Source organism: Thunnus thynnus, chromosome 7 (assembly GCF_963924715.1).
Source record: "Thunnus thynnus chromosome 7, fThuThy2.1, whole genome shotgun sequence".
Classification (NCBI taxonomy): domain Eukaryota; kingdom Metazoa; phylum Chordata; class Actinopteri; order Scombriformes; family Scombridae; genus Thunnus; species Thunnus thynnus.
This window is the reverse complement of record NC_089523.1, coordinates 34,450,676-34,464,645: the sequence shown is the minus strand read 5'-3', so window position 1 is coordinate 34,464,645 and position 13,970 is coordinate 34,450,676. Positions and strand designations below refer to the sequence as shown.

The 13,970-nt window shown below is 39.6% G+C and overlaps 2 protein-coding genes across 2 annotated transcripts in view; one reads left to right on the top strand and one right to left on the bottom strand.

The window, feature by feature from the left end:
- The first annotated feature begins 6,716 nt into the window (after positions 1-6,716).
- The window catches only part of LOC137186609 (coagulation factor X), a 102,148-nt gene continuing 94,894 nt past the window's right edge, over positions 6,717-13,970 (top strand). Inside the window, exons 1-2 of the mRNA XM_067595667.1 lie at positions 6,717-6,964; positions 7,075-7,139. The gene's annotated coding sequence lies outside the window, so the exon portion shown is untranslated. The remainder of the gene's footprint in view (positions 6,965-7,074; positions 7,140-13,970) is intronic.
- LOC137186660 (scavenger receptor cysteine-rich type 1 protein M130-like) overlaps positions 11,374-13,970 on the bottom strand; it is an 18,454-nt gene continuing 15,857 nt past the window's right edge. The window contains exons 7-9 of the mRNA XM_067595734.1: positions 13,045-13,368; positions 12,312-12,394; positions 11,374-12,191 (exon numbers count right to left, since the gene is read on the bottom strand). Coding sequence (XP_067451835.1) covers positions 12,072-12,191; positions 12,312-12,394; positions 13,045-13,368 — 527 coding nt within the window. The 3' untranslated portion in view covers positions 11,374-12,071. The remainder of the gene's footprint in view (positions 12,192-12,311; positions 12,395-13,044; positions 13,369-13,970) is intronic.

Below are 13,970 nucleotides of genomic sequence, written 5' to 3'. Positions count from 1 at the left end.
CACAAGATAATCTTAAGAACTATCAAGATAATAACTTGTGCGCACAAATTATAGTCATGCAGAAGTTAATAGTGCGTCAAATAACTTCTTCTGTAAGATATGAATCATCTGTGAGGAAGTTATGATGTGTCCGAGTTCCAGTTTGAAGACTGATTTGGTTCAAGATAACTTGTGCTCTCAAGTTCTTATCTTGACACGGATGATATCTCGCTCACAGGAGATCCAAATCTTTTTCTTACATGATGTGAAGTCATGCAGAAATGATCTTGCTTGCAGAATAAGATACGGAGCAAGATTATTGTTACTATCTTGTACTCACAAGATGAAAAAGTGTCTTCAGGACTGATGCAGCTCTGTTACAAGCTAATATTTTAGTTCCTGACTGCCATGTTCTGATATGCTAACAGGTTTACCTGCAACAGAAGGTTCTCATTAGCATTTAGTGATTTTGATTGTGATCTTGCAGTTATTCAACAAAATGTGTTCAGAAATAAGGAACGATTAGTTTAGCACTGTTTGCTAGCATGCTGATGTTTTTTTAAGAGAACATGTTAGTAACTGAGGAAGCCTTTCTGTGGCGGGACCACCCTCTCTTCCCATTGGCTGATGTCAGAACAGGAATGCCCCCTCACTGTACCTGATGCTCCTGTGCTCAGCCAATCAGATGAGTGGGCGGCCTTTCAGGTCACAGCAACACTGCAGTCACATATTTACATTTTGTGACCAATAAGATGTTTTGGTGAGAACACGTCAGCGACAGAGTGCCTTGCTGGAGGTTCGTGTTCTGCTGTTTGTCCACGATTCAACATCCAGAAACTGTTTTCATGAAGTCGTCGTCTCTGATCCATCCTGTGTATTTATTGGATAATTTATGCATTAATACTGATACTGTACGCTGTCATACCTCTGTTTGTACATACGCCCCCTGCAGGGCTGTCAGTGTAAATACATGCTGTTCTGTACAGAGAAACAACTAAACATCCTGTCAGAAATAAAGTTGATGTCTCAACTATAGAAACACTCGTTCAACTCTTATTCTTCATTTCCAACACAACCCACAGCCTGAAACTGCCAGAGCTAAAACAACTAATAGCACCAATATTAACTGCTGTTCAATATTTAACAATATTCTGTTCAATTAAAGCTGTGAGGCCGCGGTGCAGTCGAAGGTCTTCTGTGACGGGCATGTAGATGTCTTCAGACACGGCTGTTTTCAGACAGTGCAAGAAGGAGATAAACATCACTTCCTTTGTTCACTGTTTTGCCCGCTGCTGGGGCTGCTTCACTGAGATAAAGTTATAGCAACTTCCTCTGTCATGGTGAAACATCAAATCTCAACGGTGGGAGCATGAGAATTTTCTGCAGGGTGAGAGATGTCTGTCTCGCTCACACCTGTGTCATCAAAATTATGCAAGTTTTGGGCCCATTCACTTGAATTTCAATTAGTAAATTGAAAACTTGATGAGTTTGTGTGTAAAACAAATTAATTTCCTAATTTTCATCAAGTCTATTTTTAGAAAAGTAAAGACTTTTAACCCACATGACCTGGTCAAAGTTTGATTGACATGTGTACTGTCAGGTGTGTAGAGACAATAAGTAACTGCAGCTGGACACAGAAAAATACTCATATATTTGAATGGAGAGTGTGAGTGAACCACTAGGTGCTCGGGCCCTAATAAAGGAAAAACTGCAGTACAGAGCTACAAACTTTAGTTTTGATTTTATTTTTCTGCAGCACTTTATCACTAAACTGTCACTCCATTTTTTCCCTTATTATTGTATTGTTATTGTGAAATAAATGATAATAACACCAAACTTGATACAAGGTTTGTATATAATGTACTGTATGTATATAGACCTTTCTGCTGTATCCTACAAAAATGAGCTACATTCAACCCCCACACCCAACCCCCCCCCCCCCCCCCCCCTCCTATTCTCTCTATTCTTGCGAGGACCCGTTCTGTGTCCAGCTGCAGTTACTTATTGTCTCTACACACCTGACAGTACACGTTTGAATCAAACTTTCAAAATAAAAGCACACCACACTTGTAAGAAATATCCCTCATTTTTAAAAAGCAAAATGATCTGATCCCGACGGGCCAGAGTGCGAGGTCCCGACGCTGCTTGCAGCTTTAATTATTTATAATAATTTCTATTGATTTAATAGTCATTAGTTATTGCTGATAGCCAAACCTGTAACCAAGGCCAACAATATAATCAATAAAAAGCTGTCCTGTGTGAGGAGTGTGTGTAGTTGCTTTAACCTCACATATCAATGTTTATTTTCACAACTGAGCACACCCTTCTTAACCTTTTTCTGTCTGAACTAAATATAAATGGAATTTATAATGAAATGATATGAAACATTCTACAGTATTATTGATTTGCTGTTATCAAAGTCAAATGAATGACGTCAGTGACGTCCAGGTGCTGCTCAGGTAGGCAGGCTGTGAGTCCCAGACGAGGCTGGTATCAGTAATATTTACTCCTCTATGAACAGTCAGACTGTTAAACCAGCAGGCAAATCATGTTCATGTTTTTACCGTCTGATTTCAGGGAAGAGATGGATTCCTCTTCAGTCCAATTCAAAATGTACAACTTTATTTCTTTTTAACAAACAAACAACACATGGTACAACCTCCTGACGCTGATATTTTCATCAAAGCTGAAAAAATTGACATAGTCACTGATTTTAAATATCCTGGTGTGACACTGGATCCAAATTTGAACTTTAAGAAACATGTTAAAAAACGGTTAAAACCATAAAGAACAACTTAGCAAATTTAGAAACTGTCTCTCTTTGGATGCAGCCAAGATATTTATGCAGCTATGATTCTTTCCCAGATGTCTTATTGCATCACATGTTGGAGGCAGGCTGGAGAAACAGCCATCAAGCCTCTTGAGTCCTTATACAAACAAACTCTAAAGACAAAAAGCCAATGCATTTCCATCACTGTAGGGTTCTGGAGAAAAACAATTTACTGAGCTTTGACAATTTTAGATCATTCTCAAATTTGTGCCTAGTTTATAAAATGTTAAATGGTTTGTCCTCCTCCACTATGTGACTATGTGTTCACTCGCTCAGTAAGTTCTATTAGATCCTCCAGAATATCCTCTATACATGATTGAACCATTTCACCACACTGCATTTGGACAGTCAGCTTTCTCTGTGAAAGCTACAACTCAGTGGAACGTCCTACCTGATGATATGAAGAACTGCAGTTTTATCAATACATTCAAAGCCAAATTAAAACATCTGCTAAAAACTAGAATGGAGAATGAAGGAACACTTCCTGTCTAATCTCATGTTGATCAGAAATGACGTCCAGACTGTTTTATTAGCTGACATGTAAACATATACTGTAGCCTGTTTATTTTTATGATGACAGCATGTTGTGCTGTTGCATGTTGGGATTATTTTCTATTCACTATTGAAGTTTGCTGCACATAGAGCTGAATTAAACAGTGACTTGCAAGAATGACAATCAGTTTATTGGCACATCTGGCTGAGTGATGCATCCACAGTACTGAAAGGAGCTTTAATTCTGACATGTTAAATTAACATTTAACCTTTTGTTTTGTTGTATATGATCACATCTCCTATAGGACAAAACATGATCATGATGTCACATCACTGAGAGTGAAAATATTGCACCACTTGATGAATTAAATAAATAACAGACACAAACTCAGCAAGGATGCCAGGGACTGTTATCTGGCTAAATTGGCATCTATAAACAACATTGATCCATATGATCCATACCCTGCGTATCATAGCAACCGCCTCACATGCAGCCACATCCACAACACAATACCCAAATGTGAGCTGGGGGGGATTCCATAGTTTTGGGGCAGCAATTAAACCAGTCAATGACGACATCCCAGCATATATTCATACATCTCAAGAGTTTTAATAAAGCAACTTTCTTTGTGACTTCACCAAAAGTATGTCATCAGAAAGAGGACATGGTTCAAACGTTAAAAGATTATAGTTATTTTTCCCCAAATAATTAAAGCAGACACTCGTGCCGGCGTGGTGTCCAGTTCTCTTCATGGATGTATAAAGACAACTGGATACAGGAACAGTCACATGATGCTATTGGGCCCAAAAAGACTTTTTCCCACAGACTTACACTGTGAAAGAGACGTCTGTAAATCACCAGAGCATCACATCTCCCGTGAAACGACTCGTTTCACTATCAGAGTTTGATCCATTCAGTTCGATCATGTTTCAAAAGTCTTGAAGAACGTACGATTGAATTGTTTTATCCCAGTTCAAGTTAGCTGGAGGGCTAAACCGGAAGTAGCCGTCTCAGCCGGTGGAAGTCTCTAGTGAGCATGCTCCATGAATGCATGTGCAGTATATTTTTATCAAAGTACATAAGTCAACTGTTTTAGCAGCTTTCTTATTTTTAGAGTTAAATATGGTTTTAATGTATTGTTTGGTTTCATTTTCAAATACACAAAAACACATAAACTCACCTGACTCAATCACAATTCCTGAGAAAACATGAAATAAGAACTTTTGACTGCTTTCCTGCTACTATGACTGAAGGCTTGTTAAAATAAGGTCAATCCAACAACAAACCATGTAGTCATATTTAAAAAGTCACACATCTTAACACACTATATCTCTAAAAATACAAGTAATGTAATTTTCATTATTGTTGAAATTAAACATAACTATCACCAAATCATGTATCTTTAGCTCATACAGTCTATGCTTTAGCTTGGTTAGCACACACATTCAATATGTTAGTCATTGTTTATTTTTGTGTTTTCATTTTAGACAAAGAAATATGCATCACTGACCAGCTCGACATCCTCCACAGAGGCCAAGAGTGAATATAAATATCATGGAAATATCTGGAAATCAGATCTTACCTACTGTGATTTCAGCATAAGAGGAATTTTTTCATTTGAGAACGATATAAACTAACTGAAGTTTTTAACATTAAATTACATCCATTATACACTCATAGAGCACACTGCAGACTGGTAAAATATAGAAAAATAAAATAGAAATATAAAATATGTTAAATTTAATAACACACCAACACAAGGTTTCATATAAAGGTGATATTTCTTTTCATTTTAAAATCAACAGGAGCCTAAATCTACATTATTGGTGGCAGCTGCATTCGACATGGAGAAAAACGACTATCAGGACCAACCTTGGTCTGGATGTCCGGGTCCAGTGGTTTGGCTAGGGGGACGTGGTTTGGAGAAACCTCCTCCCCTTCTTTCGTCGGTGCCTTGGAGGAGGAGCTGTGCCAGATGTCCTGGTGATCCACTGTGGAGGAAATGACCTCAGGAGCATCAAGAGCATCAAGCATGTCGCAGGGAACAAGCAGGACCTGCAAGATCTCCACCGACAGTTTCCTCAGATGAAGATCATCTTCTCTGCCATCACCCAGCAGGGCCGGTGGAGGTCTGCTCACAATAAGAAGATGGACAAAGCCCAGCGCTTCATTAACAGTGTGATGCCTACCTTTGTTTTGTATGTAGGTGGAAGCATTGTACATCATCCTCAGATAAAGCATCGAAGTCCTGGCCATTTTTTGGATGATGGAGTTCATTTCACTACTCTGGGAAATGATATATTTTTAACAAATATCACCAAGTGTCTGAAAGACCAAATCCAGACGGTGATGCTGGATTTGGATTTCCTGCTAATGTTTTGGCAGCAAAAAAGAGGCCAGGATTTTATACTTCATGATGTTTGATGTGCAATTTTTTTTTTAGATGCAAGGGTAGCCATCACACTTGTCAATTCTGTCACAGCTCTTCCTCTTCCTCTCCCTTCCTCTTCTATCTTCTCCAAACCCTTTGCTTTACCTCAGCCATTTCACCTGATGGACTTCCTCAGGTGTTTTCCCCCCATGGTTAATGTAGTCAGGGGTTTGTAGAGTCAGACAAAAGTTCTGCCTGTTTTTGTGCAAATAAATATTTTTTTTATTTAACTCTGGTATGCATGCCTCTGATTTACTGTAGCATCACACACTATTAGAAGAACAAGCAGTTTATGTAAAAGACTTCAAGAGTAAAGTTTTTTGCCTAACAAGTAAAGAACTTTACCTCACATCAGGGGTGTCACTGGGCCTATAAATTTTCTTTAGCCCCCCCAAAATAAATGCACATTAGTAGTTTAAATCAATAGTTTCTCATTCATTTTTCATTAAAATCAATTGAACTGTGCCATTGCATCTCCAAAGTCACAATGTACCTAAAGTTAGACCTCAAGTTGTTACTCCTTTGTTCATGGTTCTCCTGGCTCCTTGCTTCATGTTAGCTAACTTTGGGTTTGAGTGAGGAAAAGACAAGAGGATAGGCTGTATAACACTAATGTTATACAGTGGAAACCGCTTATATAATCATGATCAAAAAGCTCAGGACAGAATCAGTCCTATACAAATGTTGTTTAAATAATTTGCTTATAGTAATCAAGTAGTCCACTTACAGTTTTCATTTTGGGTCATTTCATACATGAAAACATGGGGGGAAAAAATTAAATTACGGTAACTCTATTTTTATTTTTATTTTTTACCTTACTCCCATGATACACATATGATATTGTGGCAATGCAGCACCATTATCAAGGGTGTGGAGGTGCGGGGTGTGGGTGTGTTTATTTGTAACCGCTGTGAAACAGTCAGAAAATAATGTGATCACTATAAGCTGTTTCCACTGCTGACGAGCCATCCAGCCAAAGTGTGAACGAGCAAAAGAGATAGAAATAATGTTACTGACAGCTCTTTACATACTTTGTTTTTATATGCCTCTTAAGTATTTCAAAACAATCATATCAGTAGACATAGATTACTGTTTATAATCAGTTAATGTCAGTGAAAAGGTCACATTGTGTTGATCATAACACAATTTTATGTCCCTCAATTCCTCAACATGTAGATGGAAATACGACATTTCTTCAAAAAAGGCAGCAACTCCGCTGAAGGCCAGTCAGGTGAGAAGATTTTGCCAGTTCAGACAAATACAAACTTAAACTGGTTGATCAGTCATTAAGCTTTGAGTTCTTCTAAATGTGAGTTTAATAAAAAATGTTACTGAAAACAGGCGAGGAGAGGAAGAGGAGGAAGATGAAGGAGACTGACAGGGCTGAAGGAGCAGGTCTGATGAAGGTTAGTGATCAAGAAGAAAGCGAGTGGGAGTTGTTTAAGCTTTCGGTTAAAATTAATACTGAATTTTATGACATAGGCCTATTACTCATACAAAACATAAACTTTTAGTTTTCGAGGTTCACACATCAAACATCAGTCTGTGTATCAATAACATACTGAGGACCTGCAACTTATCTAAGAGAGAGGAGATAACATTCCTTGACTTCAGTACCTTTGCTTGATCTGTGCCTGTTGTAAGTGGATGGAAAGCATTTAAGTCATATTAGATCTGTGCTGAATATAAAAAACTATGCAGAGACAGATCTATTGAATTGATTTTACACTTATTGCTTCTCTAAAAAATCATGACAAACAGACATTTTGGGTCCATTAAAAAAAAATTCCTCCCCCCAGACCCTCTGGTAAAGGCTTAGCCCCCCTAACCATAAATCTCTAGCGACGCCCCTGCCTTACATCCCATTAGGTTTTATCTAATGCTGTCAAAGAAAATATACATGACATAACAAATGTATTTCTCATATACTGCCGGGGCAGCTGACAACATTTAATGTTGAACACAGAAGCTGTGCTTCTCTAAGATCAGCTGCTTCTGAACTTATTCTTAAACACCAAACTGAGTGACAGTTTATGTCAATAAGTGTAAAGTAAGTAAGTAATGAGTCAGGTGAGAGGACTGGCAGGATGAGGACACATAGGAAAGAGGGAGACACAGAGATGATTCAAAAGTAAGAGTACTTGTTTACTTTGCATTTTCTTTGAATGAAAAGTGATGTTGGGACGGGCAGTAGTGCGTTTGGTTATTAGCAATAATTCATAATTATCTATGATAATTATGAATTATGAAAATAAGATATTGTTAACATTAATCAATAATTCGGGCACCAACTGTTGGATCTGTGAGGAACACAGTTGATTATTTGCAATAATTATCAATTATCAAAGATAATTAACTAATTATGACAATTAATAGAATTATTAATATGAATTAACAAATACGGGGCACCACCCGGAAAGCGGGACCAATAACCAAACCAGGTAGTCTCATAAATGGGAGTTCACCTAGAATGTTAATATCTGAGAGATATCAACATTTGAGGATGAACAAAGAAGGGTGAATTCGAGCTCTGACTCCTTCAATCAGCCACTTTTCACAATATTACACATAATAATGACAGAAGAACTTCTCTTTAAAGATATAACAGTGTTTATTAAACTTAGCAAGATTAACAAAGTTAACAAATGCTTCAGTCAATAAACAACTATCCTAAAATCTAATCCTACCAAACAAAACACAAACAGCTATGTACAGGGTTGGACACATGCAGGGGAATGCATTTGTGTGAACCGGATGGCAGAAATGTGGCGGTGTCTTGGTTAGACAGAAGCAAGATGGCGCCGCCTGGTGGACGGCGTCTCACACTCACCCACTTCTGTGAAAAACACACGTGTCTGATGGCGGATAAGGAAAGACAAAGTGAAGCTTTGTCCGACGTTATCTGACCATCAGATGTGCAAAAGATGTCGGTGCGTGTATGTGTGTGTGCGCGCGCGTGTATGTGTTAGTCAGAAGAGAGAAGGAAGAAGGAGAGAAAGCGATCGTGAGAGGAAGAGAAGCTTTGTCCACAGACAGTGCGCATATGGACGGCAGTCTGTAACGCACGTTGTCTGGTTTCTGACCGACAAAGCAACTTACTTTCTGACTCACGATGGCACAAACACAGCGGTAGTCCCGACCGGGACAAACACAAAACAGTCTAGCGTGGTGAACACAACTAAACAGGCAGCAAACTTAAAATACTCCTCAGAGTAAAGCAGGAAAAATGGACTCGGAGCTAAATGCTAAACAACAGCAACTGATGCTGATAAAAACACACAATTAACACTGCCTCTGCCCAGACTTATGCCTCTTACTTGGTCGCTTCAGAAAGCGAGCAGGGTTTGTGTGTAATCCGTCTTTATGTCCGGCTTTGTACTGGGCTCGGATGCAGACGGTGGCCGTTCTCGCACGGTCAGTGAAAAACACGGCAGCTGGCTCTCGGCGGCGTGGCGGAGATAACAGCAGAGACGACTTGGTGAAGAAGCGTTTCTGTCTTGAGGGAATTTGAGGACGCTGGTTGCAGCAGCGGTCTCTCTCGGATCCGGGAATGTGTTCGGGTGAACACGGGCGAAGTCTCGTCTTGTCCGGCGAGGGGAGTCTTCAATGAGGGGAAAACACATGCGTGGGATACCCCCTTTAGTCAGCTGATTCACACGGGAACAGGCACAGAAGTTACCCCCTAGCTCAGTGACATGGGAAAGGCGTGTGCTTCAGGGCACGTTCAGTTTTTGAAGGGGTGGTGATGTCATGGCTGCGTCATCAGGACGCTCCGCTGTGCAGGAGCGTCTCCGCCAATGAGGCTGTATGTTGACTGTTACCTGCTGAGGTATGAAAATTGCAAAGCATCCTTGGAAATGGAGTTTGCAATGGACTCCCATTGTCTGTAAGCAGCATTTTTGGCGCTATTCCTTTGTCTCGGGGGAAACAAAGGAAGAAAGCAACTCGTGGTCAGGCCTCACAGGTTATATGTAGGCCCTCTCTGTGTGACCTCATACCAAGCTCAAAGTCCAACCACAAAGTAGGTAGCATTCAATACCTTTATGCACAAGTGTTCTTAATTAAGGCTGATACAAAATATCTTTGTCCCTGACTTCCACATGTTGGATTGTTGGAGAAATGTGTAGCCGCTCAAGTAAATAAACACCAAGATGGAATACTTGCACGGTTCACACATGGTTATTATTAGGTGACAGTGCAAACCACCGAGAATCACTCTGGTGCACACAGGTATGCAGACGCTTCTGGCAGAAGGATGTTTGAGAATAGTGCAGTGTACTGATCATCTTCCTCTTTTTCTGAAAGGACACAAAAGTAAAGACATCAGTATAAGAGATAATATTATAGTAAACAACTCAAAACTATATGGCACTGTCTTGTATACATATCCACACACTCATAATAGATACAACAGTCAATATTATTGATTAAAAGATTAATTTGAAATCATATTGGTCAACTTTACCTCAGTGTCTTGTGTCTGCTGCATCTTCAGAGTCTCTCAAGAGCTGCTGTTGTCACTGATGATGCTCTGGTCCTTCACTGGAGCTGCTCCTGTCCTCATTGGTGTCATCACTGTAGTCTGGCTTCTTCACCTGGGTTCTGATGTTTGAAAGAAATGTCAAAAAAAAGTTCTTAAATACAACAAGATGGTTTGTGGTAATCAAAATGAAAACTTGGAATGTTATATGATAAAATACATTTATTTCAAAGATATAATCTAGAAACACTGTGCCATGCATGAAATAACAGGGAATTTATACAGGTCATTTTGGACCCATGTTGTGCTTTAGAAGGGTAGTGATACCAAAATGATTTTTATTCAAAAAATAAGAAAGGAAAAATGAAAGTAAAGATTTGTGATGATGAATTGAGGAATACCTGGAATACTGAATGATGAAATTAATTAATTGCAAAGATATAGAAAAAAACAACTCAGTCGGGTCACGTTTGATGTGCATGTGTCATGTTGTGTCATGTTGTGCACAAGCATGATGTGATGTGAAATTCATGGCCACGTTACCTTTCAAGATGAAATTACTCACCAACCAAGTAATGTTCCATTTTTCAGCTTTTCCCCAACTGGGGTGAAACTTTCCAGCTTCCAAATAAGCTCGGAGTTGATGGAAAAACTGAAATTGGCTCATTTTTATCTCTTATCGGTCTCTTTCTTCGTCATAGACTACAAAACATTAACTAAATCGGTGCCTAAATTAGCTGTTCATGCACGACTCACATCCACGGTTGAAACTTAGATTCTGACATGTGTTTTGTCCAAGTGGTGTTGCTGTATGTAGCTTTTCCAAGATGGTGGCAGGTCGTGTAGTGACAGTGACCATATTTGGACGAGAGGGTGGAGCTGACCCTAACTCTAGCTGCTAGCTCGGTTAGCACAGTGCATTTACAGTCTATGGTTAACTGTTATAATGCTAATGCTAATTTTTGCTAGTGATAAACAGACTTAAAACCATTAAAACAAAATATTCTTACTTTAAAAACTGAACATTTGACTCCTTAGAGGATCTTTTAGTGCAACCAAACGCTGAACAAGACTTTTTTAACTTTGATGAACTGAATATCATGAAAATCTTAATTCCTTTTGTGGGTCTAACCTTCAAAATGAAACCAGCAAAGTGTAAGTGTTATTGATACATTAGAAACTGATTTATTTGCATGAAACTGTCACATCCAATAAATGCAGGCTGAGTGAACATTCAGCAGAAACACATGTGCTTTAAATTCTGTCAAACAAAAGAATTTTTTTCTTGAAAAACAGCAAAACAAAGATAAAACATTTGATTTCACTCAATAACTTTTTCTTTCATTGTTTCTTTAACTCAAAAAGCAAATATTCTGAAAAAAGCAATAACACATTTCAGCTGAATAAGTAGTATATAGTATATAAAAGGCAGTGAAGAAAAAAGATATAAACCATCAAACAACTGGATGGATTTTTAAATGATTTGTTGACTCAGCATTTATCCAGATGAGACCATAAAACTCTGGAATCATAAAAATATTTAAGTAAAAAACAGTTACAGCTGTTCACATGAGAGAAGTTAATGATGATAAAATATAACTATATACAGATAATCATGTTACAAATGGTCCAATCAGATCTCCTCTCTGCTCTTCTTCTACTGGTCTTAATAAAGGTCTCACTACTTCCTGTTGTGGCACTGAGCATTGGTGCTGGATGTAAATCGGAAGCTGTGGAATCGACCAGTATGGACGTCATTCCTCGCCATACTGGGCTGCAAAAACCTGGCTGAGACTGAGAGGAGAGATGAACCCAAAGATGATTTTCTTCTTCAGTGGTTTGTGGCTCCTTGGAGGTCCTACTCTGCTCCCTGGGCTCCTTCCTCTTCAGCCGGCTCTCCTTCAGCTCTGGAAACACCGAGGTTATAATAATCCAGCTGAATGTTCTCCTGTGGGCCTGACTTCTGCCCCCTGCTGGCCTGGAGAGACATGACAACACAGATCTAAGTTACTGCATCACTCCTCTCTTCAGTTCAATATAAACAGGCTGAGTGCTTCATTTCAACCAGTCCTCTAAACAACAAACATGTGTTCAGTACCTTCAGGATGAAAACGACGACAGCGACGACCAACAGCAGAGTCACCAGCAGGACGACCAGTCTGATGATATGAACTGTTGGATCTGACGAGACACATTCAGTCATCACATTAGATCACATGACATCATGAGAACAACAGCTCCCATCAAACAGAAACTTTAGTGACGTTAAATCTCCTAAAATCACTGAAGTGTGAAGCAGCTTGTTGATTGAGCTCTTAGAGAATAAGTTCATCTGATCTCCTCTGTATGCTGATGATGTTGGACAAAAACAACTCATGTGTTTACAGCTGGTTTGAAAGAATGAATGAAAGTCTGCTGATTGTCTCCTTAAAGCTCCTGTCTGGTTGAAATGATTCAACTGATTGTTAACAATCAACATCTTTACATGCAGTTAAATCAAATGTGATCCTGGTGAAGCTCTGACTTCTCCTGATGACATTCAGCTCATCATGTAAAGTCCTGTTTATTATCATTATAGTGTTTATCTGGCTTCACTGACTCGTTTGCTGTCTTTTACTTTTCACTACAACACAGTTGTTATGGTTCAATAACATTAAAGAAGCCGGGAAGGAAACAGTTTACAGTTCCTTCATCAGATTCTGCCTCAGCTCTCTGTAGGTCGCTGGGTCGGTCCTGCTGCCTGATGACTTTTTATCATGTTTTACAAACATGGAAACAAAGTCAGTGTGACGTCTCAGTTCCACTGAGCTTCACACTCTGCTTCAGCTTACCTGTGACAGTGAGAGACAGCAGACGGCTCTCAGAGGAGAAGTTATGAGAAAAAACATAGACGCTATAAACACAGCTGTAGCTTCCTTGGTGGGCGGGGTCTGCAGCAGGAAACAGGAAGTCAGCAGAGTGATTGACAGCTGGCTGGATGTAGTTGTGTGCTGTGTTGGTGAAGGTGAGCTGGAAGGAGCCTCCTGGGTACTGAGGCTGGACGGAGCAGCTGATGGTGAAGTCGGAGCCCCGACGCACCAGAAACCCCTGCTGCTGGGCCTCGGAGACCCCGTCCATGGTAGAAGACACAGAGATGATTGGCTGAAGCAGCAGGTCTGTAAACACAGAGAGATGATGAATCCTTCTTCCTCTGTGAGAAGCTGAATGTTGGTTTCTTCTCATTTGTTTGTTCAAATAAATGAACGTTGATTAGTGAGAGGTGATCACACAACACAGAGAACTCCTACATTCATGTGTAATACAGAGGAGTCAGAGAGCAGAGGAGGAAACACATTAACATCCTCAGCTGCCTTCAGATCAGACAGAAAACAGCTGATCAACATGTTAATAAGACATTCATACAACACTGCAGGCACAATAGTTTCCAACAGGAACAAGTAGTGAACACAACACTGACATATCATCAGCTTTAAGTTGATATATTGAACTTGTTAGCAAACAGTTGCTTATTTGTTCAGGCAGCAAGCAACAACTATATTAATTTGTAATGTAGTTGTTGCTTGTAAGGTGGATGTGACTGAGCTGCTCAGGAGAACTGCAGGGTGTGTGAGTGAACCACAGCAGGTTGCTTAAAGCTGCAGATTGTCTCAGTTTGAAGCAATGAGCCTCCAGGAACAAGCTAACTTCTCTACCCTTTAGGATGCCGTCGTCCTGGATAAGTTTACAGTTCAGTCCAATGGAAACCAGCGACTATCAC